General features: G+C 41.7%; 1 protein-coding gene across 4 annotated transcripts in view; it reads left to right on the plus strand.

The window, feature by feature from the left end:
- pard3ba (par-3 family cell polarity regulator beta a) overlaps nt 1–20,392 on the plus strand; it is a 168,703-nt gene that overhangs the window by 32,362 nt on the left and 115,949 nt on the right. For all 4 annotated transcript variants that reach the window (XM_046056761.1, XM_046056770.1, XM_046056789.1 and 1 more), the window contains 2 exons: nt 8,516–8,693; nt 16,488–16,594. In XM_046056761.1, the coding sequence (XP_045912717.1) occupies nt 8,516–8,693; nt 16,488–16,594 (285 nt within the window). The remainder of the gene's footprint in view (nt 1–8,515; nt 8,694–16,487; nt 16,595–20,392) is intronic.

Here is a 20,392-nt window from a genome sequence, read left to right on the forward strand (position 1 = left end):
GTGTGTGTGTGTGTGTGTATGTGTTTGTGTTGCTTGAGTATACAGTATGTGCCCTTGAACATGGATTAGTTTTTGATACATGCTTGAGTGGAAGTAAGTATATCTTTGTTTGTAGTGTTTGTTATTAGTTTTGCCATTGACTTTTACAGCCATTTACCATTTATTGTAAGGTGTCCATTATTATTGGAACTGTATACACTAAACCAAATACACATTGGAGTCATTTTAGAGGCAGATCCCAGTATGTTTAGACTGGATATGTATACATTTGACAATTTAAGGCCAATAAAATGTTTTATTATAAGTTACTAGGGTTCTATTGTCAGCAGGTCCTGTGTCATCCTGGTTGTATTTAACTTCAGAACAGGATTAGAATAGAATATTTTAAATAAAACTAAATGTTGTTTCTAGAGCTTTACAACAGCAAAGTCATTATATAAAGTCACTAATATCTTGCTGGAAACAAGTCTAAAATGTCAGTAAAATAAATCACATTGCTGACATCAAAATACTGAGTGAAAAGAATGGAGACATCAGTTCTTCCTACTCCTCCTCCCTCTGATATTGTGATTCACTGCCTGCAGATAAATTTTAAGGTACGTGGGAAAACTAAGCTAAACACTTACGCTACATACAGACAGGTTTTGTTTTCGCTAGTTGGTAACAATTTTCTGTTAGCTAAGCTAGCAAGCTGTGCTTGTCCATCCATCCATCGTCAACTGCTTATCCTGCATACAGGGTCGCGGGGAGCTGTGCTTGTGTAAAACCAAAATACAGTAGCGGTGGATGAGACATAGAACAGACTAAAATATTGCTTTCTGAATGTTTATGCTTGTATTGACCTTTTACTCGCAAAGGTTTTATTGCACGTAATGAGTGTAGTTGTTGTCAGCTTAAGTAATCTTGGAGTTATCTTTACCGGGTTCACTTCACGGTCTCCAGCGTGGCCTCGCAGCTGTATGTGTGTGTGTATGTGTGGAGTAGGGCTGTGCGAAATGGCATAAAATTAATTTCCCGATATAGGTCATGGCATATCGATAAATATCACGAACATTTTTTGTAAATTCAATGAAATATGGCATTTCCAACTGTCATATTTCTCTGCTTTATAGAGGTGGGGTATGCGATTCTGGAGAAATCCAACACCATGAAAAATACCATAATAGAGTGAACACGGCGACACAGCAAGTAATGTAACTAATGTTAGCTAGGTTGTGGATTAGCAAACTGATGCTACTTGCTGCTGCAAAGCTAACATGAGAGGATGAGACGGTCCCAGAGCAGCACCGCAGCTCCAGACAGCGACAGTCACAGCTCTCCTGCTACTACAGCAACACCATGTCTTGGTGGACTATAAAGTAAGCTGTGTGTCCGTGGGCAAGTCATTTCACGCTACCTGACTGACACACACATCATGGCTGGCACTAGTGGATAGTGTTGTGTGGCTCGTCCATTATATTTAATGCAATTTCTTTTCTGCAACAAGGGCACGCGGTGAAGAACAGACGGCAGTGAAGAGTTAATATGGATAAGAGTGGATATTAGTTTTACATTGGACATTCGATAGATGTCGAATTTCAACGTAAAACTAACTTCACTGCAGTGCAAAGCGCCGTTCCCCCACCAAAATATTACGGTAAGGTGTGGAATTTGACACAATGAAATAAATGATATACATTTTTCTATCGTCAAACAATAGATATCGCCATATCGCACAGCCCTAGTGTGGAGGCACCAACACAGAGAGCAGGAAAGAGGCTGCATTTCTGGCAGTCTTTTGCCAAGTGTTTATTGAACATGTTTATCTCACGATTATGATAAAAATATGATTTATCGGTCAGAACTACTAGAGTCCATTTTCCAGTTCTTATAATATATCTGTGCTCTTAACCTAAAACTAAAGCTGACCGCTCAATGTTAGTTCTCCGAGTGCTGGACAGAGGCATTCTGCAAAGTGCATTAAATCAGTGAGGAAAATAGTAATCAAAAAAACATGTTAGTACAAAGAAGGTAGACTTTATAAAGAAATTATTAGATTTCATCACAGCATTGTGTGAACTGAACCTCAGGCAATGATAACATTTTATACAGTGGTGTAAGTATCTTAGATTATCCAGCCAGCAGCTGCAACCTCAACATCACTGCTCTTCATACAGAAGAGTATCACTAATTACAATTAACTGCTAGTCGATTTAAAACGGCAGATAACTGGCTGTGCCACATTTCAAATTGATTGCTGTTTCGCATATGATGCCATGGATATCAGGAGCCAAATTTCAGCTCAGTCAGGGCGAGACACGTCACCCCTCTGTACCTGGGCACTGTCAATATTCATCATGCTTTACAACCGCGGAGAAACCCATTCACTACACATCATGTCTGCTCTTCGCTGAACAGCATTTAATTCATAACATGGAGGGGAAATTTCTCCACTTTCTAGTCTCTTCACACCTCAGCCGCTTGAAATTTAGGGTATGAAAAACAACGTCGGATACACAAATGCACTGTTAGGAGCCATACAGTATGTTTTGTGCACAGTTCCATCAGTTGACTGTAAAATGCAGTTTGAATCCTTTCAGCTATCAGAAACATGTACACTAAGTTAAATCTTCAGGTAGTGAAGGCCTTCATTTTCTACAATCAAGTCAAGACACTGAGAGTGGGAGGTTTATTCTCTGTGATTCAGATTTTTGCGCTTGAAAAAGCAGACGTCTAAATAGTCTTTGTAAGCCTGCACTTTAGTGATGAAGCTGTGTGTGTGTGTGTACGGTATACAAGGGTGCGTGTGCGTGTGAGAGATGATTGGGTTACCATACTACTTTCAGGATGCTGCGTGCTCCTTCTGAATTATGCATCTCTCGTTCAAAGAAAGAATGAAGAATAGCGTGAGAGGGGAGAAAACAGAGTAGAGGGGGGGCAGTTGTAAGATAAATGACAACAGCACAAAAGCAGAGCATCTCAATAGACTGGTACCACACACACACACACATAGCAGTGCTAGACAGCGATGAGAGAGGGGAAGAAAAATGGGTTGATTAGTGCTGGCGAATGAAATAGGGAAGTGTGTGTGTGTGTGTGTGTGGTGTTTCTGATACTTATGTAAAGGCTAGAGGCTTGAGTGGTACCAGCGTGCAATAGAGTTTGACTAAAGCAAGGTGGCACTGTTCATCCTCTAACTGTGAAAATTATTGTCTATTCCATTTGTGTATTTGTGCTGTGTATTTTGAAATAATGGCATTATACAGTATGTGAACATACTAGATTGCATATATATATGTGTGTGTGTGTGTCCATGTTGAGCATATTACACTCTCCCCTGTGTGTCCCATACAGTATGTGCTGCATTTGGTTAATTAATTCTTAGCAAGTACATCAATTATTAAAAACAACTCAACTGTTCCATCTGTGAGTTGCAGCATGTAAACACCAACTACTGTTTACAACACCTGAGATTATTTCATATCCTGGATGTTAAAAATTAAAAAATGATAACCATGATGTGCGCAAACTCTGCATCTGATTGGCTGTTGGCTCTAACCTAGCCTGTGTGAAAGCAATCTCAGCAATAGTGATCATAATAATGTGTGAGTTTATTGATCACAGTAAAGAAATCCTCTTTCCTCTCGTGGCAGGGAGGTGAAAAGTCAGGCTAAACTACTGTACAGCAGCCTGGGAGCGGTAGGGAGTCAGTGACCTGCACAAGGTCACTTCAGCAGTGTTTGGAGGTTGCTGCATGGCTTTACACCACCCTGCCGCCTGTAAAGAGCCATTTTTATAATCACAATATCTTGATTTACCATAGGTAAAAAAAAAACTCCTCACACTTTATGTGAAGATGCTTGCTACCACTACAGTATGTAAACAATGACTTTCTAGTGCAGTATGACTATGACTGTAAAGAACAATCAAGTTTTAAATAATTTCATACTGTTGAAAAGCAGCTGCTGTTTTATTGTGTAATGGTGTTGGTAATGGTAACTAATGCTTTGTTGATGCTTGTATGTTGTTCCTCAAATGTAAGTCGCTTTGGATAAAAGTATCTGCCAAATGAGTAAATGAAATGTAAATGGTGTATTTTTCCTGATACCCTCAGATAACAGACCTTTTTAGCATACCATAGCAAGAAATGCACAGGTGTTAAATAAGTACTTTTATCTGTTTTCATTTGTATTTAGCTTATTATTAACATTATACTGTAGTTTATTAATGTAATGGTTTTGAATTGGTCCCTTCAGTGTTTTGAAGGTATAGAGGGGGTCATCCACTAATCGTAGCGTTGGGAGTCAAGTCCTGCATTGTCAGTGGTTACATCATCACCAACTGCCGATCACTGAAATAGACCGCTTGTATTGTCTGATACTGCTAATCGATCCGGTACTTTAATGGTATTCTCATCGATTCTTTTAATTATTTTAAAAAAACAAACAAAAACAAATTAAGAACGGAATTAACATTGCTTTATTTTCTGAAATGTAAAATGAATAAAATAAGCAATTATTTAGAAATGGCAGTGTTTTCAACAAATCACTGTTATAGACTCTAATATGTCATGATGGAAATGTAAAACAAACAGAATAAACAATAATTTACAGAAAATAACGAGGTATAGAGCAACACAATCTTTAAATTGGTGATTGAACCACCCTTAGCCAGACAATCAGCTGTCAAATGGTTACTTTTAGTCATGAACCCATGTTTGCATAATTTAGTTAACTCAGTGTATGGACTCTAGGTTGCTGGCATACATACCTGACGAAATAGATGGGGCAACGAGAGATGTACTACAAGCTAGGTAGTGGAAAACGGTTCGTTTCTCTGCCTGTATATTATGCACTTTTGGTAAATGTTTGGACAAATTACTCGTGTTTCTGTGAGAAGCGTCTGAGTGTGTGCACGCGCGTGTGCATGTGAGAGAGCACACAGAGAAATATATCTTCTGGATTGGGAATAGCAAAAATGCATCAGGATGATTGTCTTAACAAATTAGACACGGTTAGTGAGATTACGTTTATGTAGCAATAATAAATGTATTTTCTTAATTTCTGCAATACCAAAAGCAGAACCAATAACGTCGGAGCTTATCGATACTACGGCCTTTCATAATTTAGCACCTGAGGCTGGTTTAATACTAATACAGGGTTTCGGTACCCATCCCTACATAAGACACCCTATGCATTTTTGTGTGTGGATAAAAACACTTTTAGATGGAAAAAGTCTCGCTCTTGATTTTACTATACTGTCACTGTTCTCTCAAACTACATGTACTGACTGATGTACGTTTACTCCCATTCTGACACGCATTCTTGGAAATGTCCATTTCAGCAAAGTCATTTAAATAAACGTAGAAAGTCATTTTAATGTAAATTATGTAAAACAAAAAGGAAATTACACGGATTGTTTGCAAAACAAATTGATATGATCTGAATAACAGCATCGTTTAATCTAAATAAAGCAAAATAATAGTGTGTTAAAGTATTATAGGATATGTGTGGGTGGTTGTATACTACATATATTGCAACATTTCTTTAACTCTAAGCCCTAGGCAGTGTGTATGGGCGAGAATCCACACTGATGCAGTGTTTATCTCTCTCTTTCTGCTTTATATTATTTTATATGGCTTTCATGTTTGTCATGATAATCGCTCTGGCTCTGCAACACACACACACACACACACACACACACACACACACACACACACACACACACACACACACACACACACACACACACACACACACACAGAGAGAGAGTCCTCCCAGCTAGTCTGGTCACGTTGAATACACACGCTGCTTCGTGATTTACAGACGATTGTAACATATTAACGGTTCAGCCATTTGTATTTGGCACGGGTATCAGCGTGTGTTTGTGAGCGTGTGTGTGTTTGTATGTCTTATGGAAATGAGACAAAAGGGGTCACATTATTCAGCAGTAGTTGACATGCAGGCTCCCCAGGTCCATATCAATATCCCCCACAGACGCAGCAGGAAAAAATAAGGCGATTTGTTTCCTAGAATACTAATCGCAGTCAGGAGGGATGAAGAGAAACCTGTGTGTTAAGTAAACACACTGTGAACCATTCAAGGTGGTGGTCTTCATCTTGGGGCGCAGGGTCTTCCACAAGAGCATGTTGTTGCTGTATTTGATTTTTCAGGCCGCTGTGTGCTTTTAAAAAGTACTCTTTCCCCCGGGTCCCCTTTCCTAATATTTCACAATATTACTGATTGTAGTCTGCAAGGAACTGCTGACTGATTGCTTGAATATAATCTGTAATGAGATGTCCACAGCTGTGCCGTAACAACAGGGGACAAATCCTACAATATTGAAGGGTCCGTTCACTCAAATTACAGAAAAGAAAAGAACACAGCAATTTCTCACTTTTTACTCTTCGTAATATCTAGCCAGGCAGATGGATTCACTTATAGTTTGTTAAACTGTAGAAACTTTCTTTTCCTTCCACACCTTGTACTATTTTTCTCTTTTGTGCTGCTGTATTGGTTTAGCTTGTCAGAGAAAGTGCTCAAATAATGGTATCCTTTAAGATTTGCCATCAGCATTTTAACATGCTGACACCCCTTTTCTCAACTCAGTTTGATCCTCGTCAGCACCCATCAGCTGTCAGCCATGTTGGCCCCCTGTTGGTCTGCATGGACCTGGCTCCATTTAACAATTATAAGTTTGAATTATCAATTTTGGTAATTAATCTGTGGTTTTAATTTATCATAATCTTTGACTGTCAAAAGAGAATACAACTATCAGGTGTAGTGCCTTTTGATTGGATGTCACCTTCACTGGATAGGTTAAAGTTATAGGTTACAAAGTATTTGAAATACAGTGCGTCAAAATGTCCACTTTCCTATACTTTTTCCAAATGAAGCAACACATGATTAATTTTGTTGATACTTTGTGTTTGATTGAGTGATGAGTGGAAGCAGCAGGGCAGCGTTCATAAGCATCACTCCCCGCCTGTGTCAGCCATAAAAAATAAACTCCCCCCAAAAAGCAAATCATCATCATCATCATCACCTCTCCATGCATTAAAAGAAAGTTGTTGTTGTTGTTCGAAACGAATAAATCGTTTTTGAGGGGGGCTCATTGCCGTGTCTTTGCACGCGCTCGTTGGCGTGTGTGCTCGCACATCGCATTTTGCTCTGAGACTTCTTCTTTGATTGATGCTGTCAGCGAGTTTGGAGAAAGAGAGACGGAGGCTCAGGGGGGCGGGAGGAAGGAGATAAGGAGAGAAAGAGGAAAGCAGATAAAGAAGAGAGAAAGAGCTCAAGAAGCATCCATCAAGCGGTGCAATCAGATTGTTTTCCTGGCGTTCAGTCTTTTCTTTTTCTCTGCATCTACCAGCCCCTCAATTCCTCATCTTTTCTTTCACTCACTCTCTCTAATGCTCTCTCTTTCTCACACACACACACACACACACACACACACACACACACACACACACACACACACAAAAATACAAATGCAGTCGACGAATCTCCTTCGCATGGCACGAGCCAGGTGTCATGAGGATATTGAATCACGGGAGGTTGAGGTGAGATGGATGATACATATTTCGCCGCCTCCTCCGTGCTTATTGTTTACACACACACAGACACTCTCTCACACTCACAGCCTCCGTGCTCCTTTTGTTGTTAATTGATGTCCTCCACTCGTCTGTTGTTTTATTTCCATCCGTCGTTCCATTGCGGTTATTGCTTTTCATTAAGTGGTCATTTCCTTCGCCTGCACCGTCTAATGAGAGCGTCACGCCGCCACGCGCCCATTTATCAAACTGCGTAGCCGTGGTGGCACGGCCCCGCAGTCAACACACGCACACACACATTCCCCTTCACTCTATCTGCCATCATGTCCCTGTCTCAATTAGGATTGTTTGTTGTCCCTCTGCCCTCCATCCCCTGTTCATTTGGCCGCCCCCGTCTCTTCCCGCCGTCTCATTGTGGCAGCCGTGTCATTGTGTTTGACAGCTTCTCATTCTCGTGTCAGATCTCATTTGACTGCTAATTTCATAGATACGTACCTCGCCTCGCCTCGCCGTATGTGTTAACTCCTCCGAACCGGGCCTGTGCAGAATCAGATTTCTTTTCCTTTTGTTCAAAAAGAAGGAAGTTATTGTGTTGCTGAAGTGGCATCTGCTGGCTTGTTATGAACTGTAAGAGGTTTGAGAGCAAATGAGCTGTGAATCCAGCTCTGTTTGTTTGCCTTGCACACGCACACGCACACACGCACACACGCACACACGCACACATCTGCACACTTGGCAGAACAAAGCAGGTTGCATCCCCACTGTTGGCAAGATAAATCACATAACAGCCTCACTGTGATCATGGCACAGTGGAGGCACTATATAACCTGGCTGTGTGTTTCCAAATTGTTCCCATGCCAGAAATCTCAATGTTTGGACTGTCATGCTTATCTTGAGGAAAAGCTTGTTCATTTCAAATCATGTGCACATTATGTTTAATATTTTCGAATATATTTAGGACACAGTTGTGTGTATCTCTTCCAGCTCGTGGCAGTGTTCGACAAAGTCCAGCGCGGGAGGACCGACAGTCCCAGAGAGAGCATGTCCAACGGCTACTCCAATGCCGCCCCCAGCCCTGAACCCCTCCAATACTATCCCCACCTGCAGTTCCAGGAGCCAGCCAGAGGAGAGATTGAAGTCAACGAGGCCATCCTCAAAGCCAGTATGTCAGATCTGCTGTAATGTTTTCTTGTGCAATTGTTTTTTGGTTTAAATTTATAAACAAAAGTTTCAGCTTCAACTCATGAAAATACATCACTCACTCAATTATAGTAGATTTTTAAATGATAAGAATTCTATATCCTGTTGAGATGTTGCTGTTTTGAATGTAAGAGAAGTTTCTGCAAAAACATCTCGACAAAAACACCTGACGAGCTAAAGCAGTGCTCAATCAACACGTTCGCGATTTTTATTTTTGTGCACATGAGAAAGTGTGTCTCGGTGAGACAGCCGGAGGTGTGTGTACATGGGTGTGTGTGAAAGAGTCAGAAAGTACATTTATGGAACAGCTGTAAGCTTGAACCCAACTGTGTAGAGGGAGATCTGTGCCTGTAACATGATGGCGTGTGAAAACAGATGCAGTGTTGATGCAGCGTTCTCTCCTGCCGTCCTCACTTAGCGTTCTTTACTTAGTTTGTTCTTGTTTTCACACATTGCTCAGACTGAGAGCCTCGAAGGCAGCGCTTCAGGGATTATTTTCATATATATTTAAGTGTGTTAAAACTAAAATGTAAGTCTAACTTCTGCTCCCTTCATATGTCTGTACTTCTGAGAGACCATTAAGTATGTACCACTACTCACCTCTGTCCTGCCGCTGCATCATATTGGGCCATGAAGTCACATTTTTGTAAGGGGACATCTATTAAGGTGAACAAGATATTAATAAGAGCCACGCTGCTCCTTCGTTTTGTCTTTGTCATGTCTTTATCCTTGTTTTACTGACAAAAGCTTCCCTCCGTGCACCATTAAGGTGATGGATATACTCCGGTTCTGCTTCTGAAATAGTAAATATCTTGATAAATGAACGCTTAACTCAGTATGTCATTGTCATTTTATAGCCTGACCAAGCCCATCCAGGGATGATATGTACATGTGTGATTCTCACACCCGAGCTTACACTTATTCCAAGCCTCCTGTTGTACACTTTACGTCACTGCCGCTCTGATATAGAGACAGCTAAGCCGCGGCAGGGCAGTGAGAACTCAGATAAGAGAGCAACTCTTGCAGGGAAATTCTGTGTTTGCTTGTAAAGTCCGAGGTTAGAGTCAGAGTCAAAAAAAATAAATCGTTAACTGTTCAGTGTGTTCAAGGTCACTACCACAGGGCGGGCGCTACAAGGTAAGAGTGAGAATGACAGTTTGACAAATAGTGTATATGTGCATATGATATAAAAATACAGCTTTTAAATTAGCTTAAATTAGGAAAGAAGGCCATTTTTACTTTTAGTGAACAAGTAACCGGGTCATGGTGCATCTCCAGTGGGAGACATCATCACTTGCCTAGTCAGTCAGATGCCTAAGGGAGCCTCTGGGGAAATATCTGCTCTGTCTGGGCTACAGTCTGTTCTGGCTATATATACATTTCACTGTAAATAATCTAGAGCATGATTTTAGACGTGTCATTCTTTTTCAGTGCCTTGTATTAATTACTTTTTAAATGACGAGAGACAAAGTGAAAGATAAAGGACAAGAAAAAGGATTTTATGAGCTTGAGTGTGCTTTAGGAAGGGTCTATCTAATCACTGGGCCACCCTGTCTGTCACCCCCTTTCATTTTCCTCTCTCCATCTGTTGACTTTAGAAAAACAGTGTGACTCTCCTCCTCCTCCCGCATACACACACATTACACACACAGCTGCCCTTTGCCATTCCTCTCCCTCTGCCCACTTTGCCCTATGCCCCGTTATCTGCCCCCCTCTCCACTCCACTGAGTCATTTCTTGCCTACTCTACTATTCAGCTTCAGCCACCTGCCATCCACCTCACCACCCGGCCCTCTAGGCCCTGACCCATCACCCTCCACCCCAACCCGATACCTTCTCCATCCCAACCCTCCCATTCTGCCCTGCTCTCCCTGTCTCTTCATGGCTTAAAGCTCTAACTAGATTATCACTATAGCCTGTTAGCATACCCCGGGGTCCAGCCGAGAGTGAATGGACTAATTCCAGCAGCTCCCCACCCCCACCCAGTGGGACCTCTTCTTGCCTCCACCCTCCAACCTGCTCTTCAGCCCTGTTGAACCCTGACTAACTTAGTTATGATTTGACCCTGTGACGTCCCTCCTACAGAGCCAGACTGATGTAATAAAGCAGCTTTTGTCATCCAGACATGCATGCAAGCACACACAGGAACACGCGCACACACAAACAATTTGACAAAAGAACTAGCACACATGCAAGTTAAACAACCCAACACACCCAAAACCGGTCACCCATCCTCTGCTGGGAAAGCTCTTAGGGGAGTGTGTGTCTGTGTGCGTTTGCGCTCCCTTTTTGCTCTAACAAGATTGGTTGTTAACTGGGTGTTACATCACCTGTTGTATGCGAGCCGGTTGTAATAACATAATTTCCAAAGGGATGGAGACAGTCAGACAGGGTAGATTTCAAGATTTTATTAGTGTAGTACTTGTGTTTGAAGACATGTGTGTATGTGTGTGTGTATGTTGGGACAATTTTACTTTTTCAAATTGTGTGAGAAGTAGCACAAACAGCCAACCGGTTAAACAGTACAGGCTGACGGAACATTGTACTGCAGCTGTCACGTATGTTAACACTTTAACTAGGTCATTGTAGTCAACGTCAGTAAACATAACCTGCGAGCTGTATCACTGTGTCATTTTCAGAACTTTATTCCAGGCTAGCAGCTGTGGGAGGAAAAAGATGTGTCAGGTAGGCTACAACTTGTCCTTCTGGACATTAACCCTTTCATCAAAAAATCATGTGAACTGGTGTTACTGGGAAAATTGGGTCACTGCGACCCACATGAATGCTTTAATCACACCAATTAACTTAATGTGATTATTCACAACAACCTGGTTATAGTGTGCATGTAATCGCGCTGAATGGTGGTGGACAGGAGAAGAAGTAATTCAGTAATCAGTCAGGCATCAAAGTGTTTGTGTGTCAGGTTGGGCTGCTTGTTTGAACAAGGTGATTGGACTTCACGCTGCCCCAGTGGGATGATTAGACCTGCATTGATCTGCTACCACACACACACACACACACACACACACACACTCACACTCTCTCTTCTAGGAAGAGAGTCCTTATCGCATCATCCCATGAGCAGCCTGAGCTGGGTTGCTCTATCGATTGAGCGAGAGCAACAAGACCACCCTGGCCTGTGGCATGAAAACACACACACACACACACATGCGCACACACACACGTGCACACACAAACAACACACATGCATACAAATACACACAGAAGCACAATCACTGTTCATAATAAATGTGTATATATAGTCTACACACTTGCATGCAAACAAAGACACGCGCACGCGCGCGCACACACTCAGACAGAAACATGATGCATCCTTGTTTCCTGCCCTGGCAGTGAACTAACACTGCAGCGTTACAGAACTTTCACAGAACTGAAAACAAGGAGGAAATTCTTAAAATAAACCTCTGTGTTCCCAGAATTGCATAAGCAGCCTAGTTAGGCAGAGAGCCGCAGATGGAGAGTTGCAGTCAGATAAACACAGAACTGACGAAGTTCACAAGGGCTCTCTCCAATTACACAAATCTCAGCGGAAAGATAAGGGAGGAACATAACTTGGGTGTGTTTCAATGGGTTACCATTTGTTTTTCTGGCCTTGAAGTGGGCACCGAGATTAGTTTGGTGGCCGGGGTCTATTTAAAGCTGCAGGGTACCTTGTGGTTGTGGCTGTACAGTTCCATCAAATTAGCGAACCTAAAATACATCCAAAGTTTAGTGCTTCCCCCTCCTCGCCGCCCATTTGGCAGTAGACTGCATGGTAAAGTTTGTAAAATAAATGAAAATTCTGCTCACATAGGGCTACAGACACTGCTGCTCTAGGACTGACTTTTAGACCAAATCTAAAACAATTTGGTCGAAAAGCGCTTTGAGATTAAATAATTCATCATTCAAAGTAAGCAATTTCTTCACTGTATGTGTAATATTCTATATATTTCATTTTTAATTTTAATTCGGTTTTTTTTTTTTTTTTTTTTTACTTGCCATCTGTCATAGAATTTTTTTCTAATGACTCAGAAAGGCCGGGGCAACCAGGGCCCGCTCATAATGTGTAACACAAATTGCACAAATAAAAGTTACCAAACCCAATGTTAAATCTCATTAATCTCATCCTTTCAGTAAACATAACGAGATTCATGAACACTAGCAATTGTAAGTGCTGTGGTCATGGAGATACTGCAGTGCATAAGAAGGCCCCAGTGTTTTGATTAAACTTTGGGCGGCACGATGGCCCAGTGGATAGCACTGTGGTCTCACAGCAAGAAGGTCACGGGTTCAAACTCCGGTCCTCCTGGCCTTTCTGTGTGGAGTTTGCATGTCCTCCCCGTGTCTGTGTGGGTTTCTCCAGGTACTCACCACCAAAAACATGTTAGGGTCTCCAGTCAGTGCCATTGACCAGACGCTGAAAAAGAGAGCTGGTCCGCAGGCGCTGCAAAGTGGCTGTTCCCACTGCTCCCACTGCTTGAGGTTAGACTGGCAGTCTTTTTAATTACATCACCTTCTTGTGCCCTTTTCTTCTAATGGCACCAGACTGAAGAATTAGTGTCAACAGCTGTTAATCAATGCAGCCAACTCCTAATATTTGCATAACAGTAGTGGATTGAAATGTACAGTAATTCGCATTTTCTTGATTAAGCGTCTCGCTACATTTGGATGGAAACTTGACGGTAGAAGGTGTTGTAATACAATGCGTTAAGAAATGTGTAGGCTAATGATAAACTTATTAATTAAAATAAAAAGAAACAAGACTTATTGCACATTGATCTTTGTACAAGTGCAACTACCATAGTCGCAGTAAATAATTAAGAAACAGATGGGCTTTGTCAGGTATGTGAACAACACAACGGTACATTCTATGAAAGTAGGAACCCATGTAAACCCCATTTCCACCAGCCCTGTCACCTTTGATTAGTAAAAGCTCTGAGGCAATATTGTTTATGTCCTTCCAAACTGTGGCTGACCTAAGAGAGTTACAACTGTCACACTCATCAATATCTCTGACCCTCTGACACTACTTAACCCTCTATAGGTCAGTGCGGGTCAGAGGTCAAAGCTAGTGACCCCCAGGTTCCTTCACATGGCCGGGCTCCGGGCCCTAAGTGGTGGGAGGATTGATGGAGGCAGATTTCACTCCAATGGATAAATGGGGAGGGATTTATGGTACTGAACGCTGGGTAATGGACCCTGACTGTGACCATGGAGCGGCCTTGGTCAAGTGTCTATATGTGTGTGTGGGGTGTCTTGACATGGCTATTTGTGGAGCTCATTTTGAAAATCCATTATAGCCACTTTGGAAATAAGTTGTTCCTTTAAAGTATCTCTAAAATCTATGGGATCAGGTCCTAACAGGTGCTGTTATTTCATCCAGCTGGCCTTGCAGTAGTGAAGTTATTGTGGTACTTAATGTACCTATTGTCCTTGCAGTTTGATTTAATGTTGTGCAGGCCAATGCTGTGTAAGAGTAGGTTTCAACTTTTCCCTATATGGTGGGATTATTTTTAGTATTACCTTAGCAGACCTGGCTCAAACAAATGTGCGAGTATGCATGTGTTAGCATTTACCTATTTAAAACCTTATACCTGCTTGCTGTTCAGTGTACGTGTGTGTGTGTGTGTGTGTGTGTGTGTGTGTGTGTGTCTTTGAAAAAAAATCAGCATTCACTTCCCATGACTGTACTGAACAGGTGGTTGCAGGAGGGAGAGCAAGAGCCACCCATTGAGTTTTACTGCTTTCTATTCATGGCCCCTCTGAACTTGTAACCCTTTGAATGTGTCTGTCTGGTAAAATGTAAAGAAGTAGAAATTGCGCTTTCCGAGGTTGCATTGTTTGAATGAAAGTGTTGGTGTTCAAACACCCTGCGTCTAAAATTCACTTTGTGTTCAGTCTGAACACGCCTTAACAAAAGACTCATTTAATGACATTGAAAAGTATCTGCAGTGTTTGACCTATTTCAGATGCATACAAGATTAATAGACAATCTGATGGGGCGATCTGAAGCCATTGATACGTCTACAGCGTCTGATGTATTTTTCTGATGCCTTTTGATGCCAGCTCTGAGAAGATACCTTTTTTTTTTCTCCCCCCCAGATGTTTCTGTGTTAAATCAAAGCAAATTTCATTATTGCAAATAATATTGTTTTCTGTGTAGTTCCCACATAAAGTCTGCTTTTCTAAATCAGATTAGACCACATTCTGTTGATTTCCTCAGTTAAGTGAAAAATCCGAAACTGGAAGCTAGAGGAAAAACCAGAAGAAGACTTGAGTCCTAATTAAAAGACGCCAACATCTTGAAGCTTTTGTGCTTTTTGACACCTTTTGAATTCCCTCACATCAGTGATAGTGAGTCAGCGTTGCGTCTTTAGACTTTCAGTGTTAGCAGAAATAGAAAGAGAGTGTGAAAAACAGCCAGATGGAAGGGGCGCTAAAACCACTCCAGCAAAGAATAACTGATCATTTATGATAATTAATAAAAATGATTAGACAAACCTGAACACCACATCAGATGACCCAACATGTAGATTGGATTGTTTGAGCCCTAAAGGATATTTGTATGTGTCTGGAATGGTTGGAATCACCATTTTTCATCTGTCTGCAATCACAAACCACACACACATACACATGCGCACACACACACAGAGACCCCTGCCAGTTCCTTCTTTCCTACTTGTTCTCCTCTCCTGCTCTCTCTATTCTGACCACGTTAGAGCAGGACCCCGTCACTGACCCTCCAAAGAGAGATTGATTACAGGAAAGAATAGAATTTTGTTTGCCTTCTCTTCCTGTGTCTCTCAGTTTTCTAGGTTTTCTCCCTTCTTCCCTGTCACTGTCTCTAAGCTCTCTCCTTCCCTTTTTGTTTATCTCACACACTAACCCCCACCCCTTCCCCTTTCTCTCCCCTTTATTTTCTTCTCTGTCAAGTTAAATGTGAAAACACCCTGCTACAGGTTTTACATCCACAAATACCAGTCTGCTGCCTTTGGGGTGGATATTAAAAGCAAGAGGCAGCGCAAAGGTCCAAATTAGATTCTTTTGAATTGTTGTATTATGGATTCAGACCTGCCCATGTAACCTCTCCCTCTCCAAGGTCCTTTGGGTTGTGGTAAGTGTGTGTGTGCCTGTAAATGTGTGCGTGTTTTGGGGCATAGAGGCAACAGCTGGTCGTATGAAAATGTACACTGTGGGTGTGGTTGCGTGAATTGTGAGTCATCTAAAAATGTATTACAGCCCTTAAACAAAGCACTTACCCATGTACTTTTTCATCATATAGGGACAGATTTGTTTGTATAAGTTGTTATTATACTTTGTGTCCCTCATCATTTCCTGCATCTGTTGTTTTCAGAATTTCCATTAGCTTTGCTCAATCAGTTTCCTTTGTTTCATTTTTAGGTGCTAACAGACACCCTAAATGTTCATTTTTTAAGTTGTTTTGGTGTCAAATGTTTTTGGAGAGCTCATAGAGCCTCAGGGGTCTGTCTTACCCACTGAGCCTCCCTGATGCTCATTTCAAGATGCAGGCCAGCTGCTTAGTGTGAAAGTTGGCAAAAGACGGAAGAAAACAGTTTCCTCCTCCTCTCACTTCCCTTACTACCTCTCCACCTCCTCCGATGATCCTCAGTGCGTTTGGAATTTGTGAAATCAAACGTGATCAAACAGTCAAATAAAATACATTACTGCGTCATGGCAGCAAATGATGCAGGTGAACAACGGACTGACCTCCAACATGTCCATCTTTCTCCACCCAGACACACCTCTGTTCGTGAGGAGCAACAGTGACTCTGGTTTGGCCCCGCCTCCTGAGACAAAGGCAACGCCCCCACCTGTTGCCAATAGCAATGGATCTCCTGAACCGGTAAGCATAGTCACATTGGCACTGAAACCAAGGTGTGGTGTGATTAGTTGCTAGCCAGCTAAAAATGCTAATGTAAATCAACCATTTTTATGTAAACTAGTAGATACATTATATTCCTGTTATTTGAAGAATACATTAATTTAATTATTTAATTGTTTTTTAAGGGGGGAAAAGAGAGAGAAACATTGTTTGTTCTATTAAAATATTGAATTTCCAGCAGAGGAGCAAAATACTTTAACCAAGCCAAGAGACAAAAAGGAAATAAATGAAATATGTAAAAAGGAAGAAAAAAAAATAACGGAGAGACAAAAATATTACATTTTCCATTACGTCTCTGGTGTGTGCCATGCCCTTGATGAAGACAGAGAAACCCGGTGACTATTCCTCTTGTGGTCCAGCTCCACGCCCCAGGCTGTCCTTTGAAAGGGGTCGACTTTTCAAGTGCTTTCCTTCTATTCCAAACAGGCTGCCATTAAGGAGGACTTTGTTTGCTACCTTTTCTTTTCCCTCAGTGGGAGAGTGGGCAGGACGGAGGCTGTGTGAGGTCACACTGGTGCGTGCGTGCATGCGTTAGGGGAACTCACGTAGACGGAGAGAGCGGGAGGCCTGTTGTTTTCCCCTGCCGTGTTCGACTAAGCAGTGACTAAGCAGAATCCAGGCATCAGCAGGCGGCGAGTAAACACACTGACAAATCCCATATTCCCTGTCCAAAAAAACGTCAGGCCTCATATGCTTCAAACCGCACGGCCGAACCTGAGCGAACAGGCTCATTAAAGATGATTTAAAATATCTGTTTACAAAAATCTACATCTTCTGCTGCCTGACAGATGAAGCCGCGCTTCAGACCTCAGCAGTCTTATTTAAACCCAGACAGCTGCTCTTTAGCTCACTGGTAGATGTTGGTATGGCATTGTTTTTGAATATTTACAATGTTTTAAAGGCATTTCTGGTTTATAATATGGTGAATAGAGAAGAGACAATGCACATGTGGGGAGTTTTATAAAACTCCTGAGACCTATTACCACAACATTTAACATATAGAGGTTACAATATTTTTTATAATGTTAATTAGTTCAAATCTAGTCTGTCAATCAGCCCCCGCCCCTTCGGTCAAGACTGAAATATCTATTATTAATTAACTAAATTGTGCACATTCATTCATGGTTCTAAAAGGATATGTCCTGCTGACTTCGGTGATCCCCTGACTTTACCTCTAGCGCCACTATGAGGGTGACCTACCAGAACGTCAGCATGTCAGTTGTGAGCATGTTAGCAGGCTGATGATAGCATTTTACTCAAAGCACTGCTGTACATAATACAATCTCACAGAGCCACTACAATGTCTGTAGACTCTTAGTTCATTTATTAATAAAGACAGTAGTTGGTGGTATGTGTAATTGGACTAGGTGTCTTCATTGATTTTGTTTTTGTGACAGGATGCATCTGTGTAGGTGCTTTTCCAGCTTTCTGGATTGACGTTGTGTCAAGTAGCATTAAAAAGCTATTGAGTTAGTTTGGCATTTAGGAAAGTGCAAATACAGACAGATATGATATTTTAATTTAGAGTAAGTCAATACAGTGATGTAACCTGATTATGGCGAATGCTGAGATTAAGAGGAAAGTTTGATTTACACTAACAATAACTCAAGTTTCCAAGAGATGCTTTTATGGGTTTTATCATTTATGAACTTGAAGAATACCTTAATTTCAAATCACTCTTAATCTGCATATATAATCAGAATAATTAGTGTGTATGTAAATGCAATGGATGACATTGATGCTCACATGCAACGCTAATGAATCAGATTTTAGTAATTAAATCCTTTAGTTGAAAGATTACATGCTCCCATACCTGTTGAGAAAACTGAACCTTCCGATCCACATCAACTGGATAATATCAAGAAGCTGTCGTCCAACTGGTCTAAAAAGTTGACACTGTGGAGGTACAAGGCATGGCACAGACAGAAAAAGAATATTAGTTGCTGTGTGTGTGTGTGTGTGTGCGTGTGTGTGTGTGTTGTGTATCTGAATGACTTGGAGGCCGTCACAGCTCTTGGACATATTGAGTCCTGGGCCTGATGGACTTCCATAGATCAATACACTATCACTTCATCGTCCGTCATCCACTGTACTGCTCCTCTGCAACCCCCCCCCCTCCACACACTCACTTACTTATACACACACACACACACACACACACACACACACACACACACACACACACACACACACACACACACTTCAACAATTACAAGTACCACACACACTTCTGCCCCTTTTTGTCTTGAAGGAGGTATTGAAAGCTAGATAAAGTGTAATTAAGGCTGATACAGTGATAAATTTGTGCCCTGCCCCTTTAATTGATTTTTCTGCCTACTATGGTGAAGGCCAAGGTTGGCCCACTTCTCTCTGTCTTTGATTCACATGTGGTCTATGCACTTACCTCTCTTAGTCTTTCTCTTTATCAGAAGAGCTAATGAAACTGGCTGAGCAGTGCTAAACATGCAGTCGGGCCTTTAATTGATTTGGACTTCCAGCCGTGTACGAAGCTAATGAACGAGACGCTTAATTTTACCGGCTAACAGCAATAACTTTTTTTTTAGTCCTGCTCCTCTCACCTCAATCACCCTCCTTTTCTTAATCCTCATAATGTTTTCCTCACCCACTCTTTCTCTCCTGCTCCCTCACTCTGCCTCCCACATTTTTGGCTGGCTTTCAACACCTCGAGTTGCAGTGATGCAATACATGTTAACACAGCAGAAAGTCGGACTTTAATGCGTTACACTCTGTCCGGCGGTCCCTCAGCCGTGATGTAAAAAGCTGACACCTTAACTGGCTAAGATAAATTCTGCTGTTTTTCTGTGTCTGTCTTTACAGTGTGTGGTTCTCATGCTAGCAGCTGGATGCTGTGTATCTGTGTGCGTGTCCCTTGAGGGTTGTACTGCATTTGCGTGTGTGGCCACTGCAGTCACTTCATGTGATGGATATAACAAGGGTCAAGGAGCACTGACTAGTACACTGAAGCTGTGGTCCTACAGTATATAACATACGAGCACTCTTTCTCATTCACACGCTGTTTCTCAACAGCCTGACGTGTAGCAGATGACTACAGCACAAATACACAACAGAAACACACACCTCATTACTCACCTGCCTGACAACCCCCCCCACACACACACAAACACACTTGCACACAAACACCTCATCTCTCATACAGTATGTCTGCACACCGCCCTGTCACTCACACACACCTCAGACTACAAACAGCACCCAAAACACAAAAACATGGATGGCAGTGTGCAACACAATAACAGCAGCAGACAACTTATTAGTTGTGCATAGATGGGTTTCCAGACAAGTTTCACAAATTATTTTGAGCATTCATCCTGGGACCACAAAGCCTGCCACATTCAAATCATATTATATAAAACAAAACAACTAAAACTGCGATTTAAAATATACATGTGCTCACGTCCGCTACAAAACTGCATTTGTAACGGCCTGAATGTCTCACAATTTTTATTATTTGGAGCTTTTGAACTGTATTTGTCTGGCTCTCATTGTTTAAGCAGCTAAAGTGAAAGTGCTGATAGGAGTTGAAGTGTAAACCCAAAGTAAAAGCACTGTACGGTGTTGAAAATTTTAGCTGATTTGATATGTAACACAGGAGGGAGTCAAAGTGTCAGTAGCAGTAGCCACACTGGTAGAGCTTGGTATTATTGTGTTTTTTTTTGACACAAGAGCCAAGATAGTACCTGAATATTGGTATGCAAACCACTTTACTTTGAGGACCTTGTT

This window comes from Micropterus dolomieu, linkage group LG01 (assembly GCF_021292245.1).
Source record: "Micropterus dolomieu isolate WLL.071019.BEF.003 ecotype Adirondacks linkage group LG01, ASM2129224v1, whole genome shotgun sequence".
NCBI lineage: Eukaryota > Metazoa > Chordata > Actinopteri > Centrarchiformes > Centrarchidae > Micropterus > Micropterus dolomieu.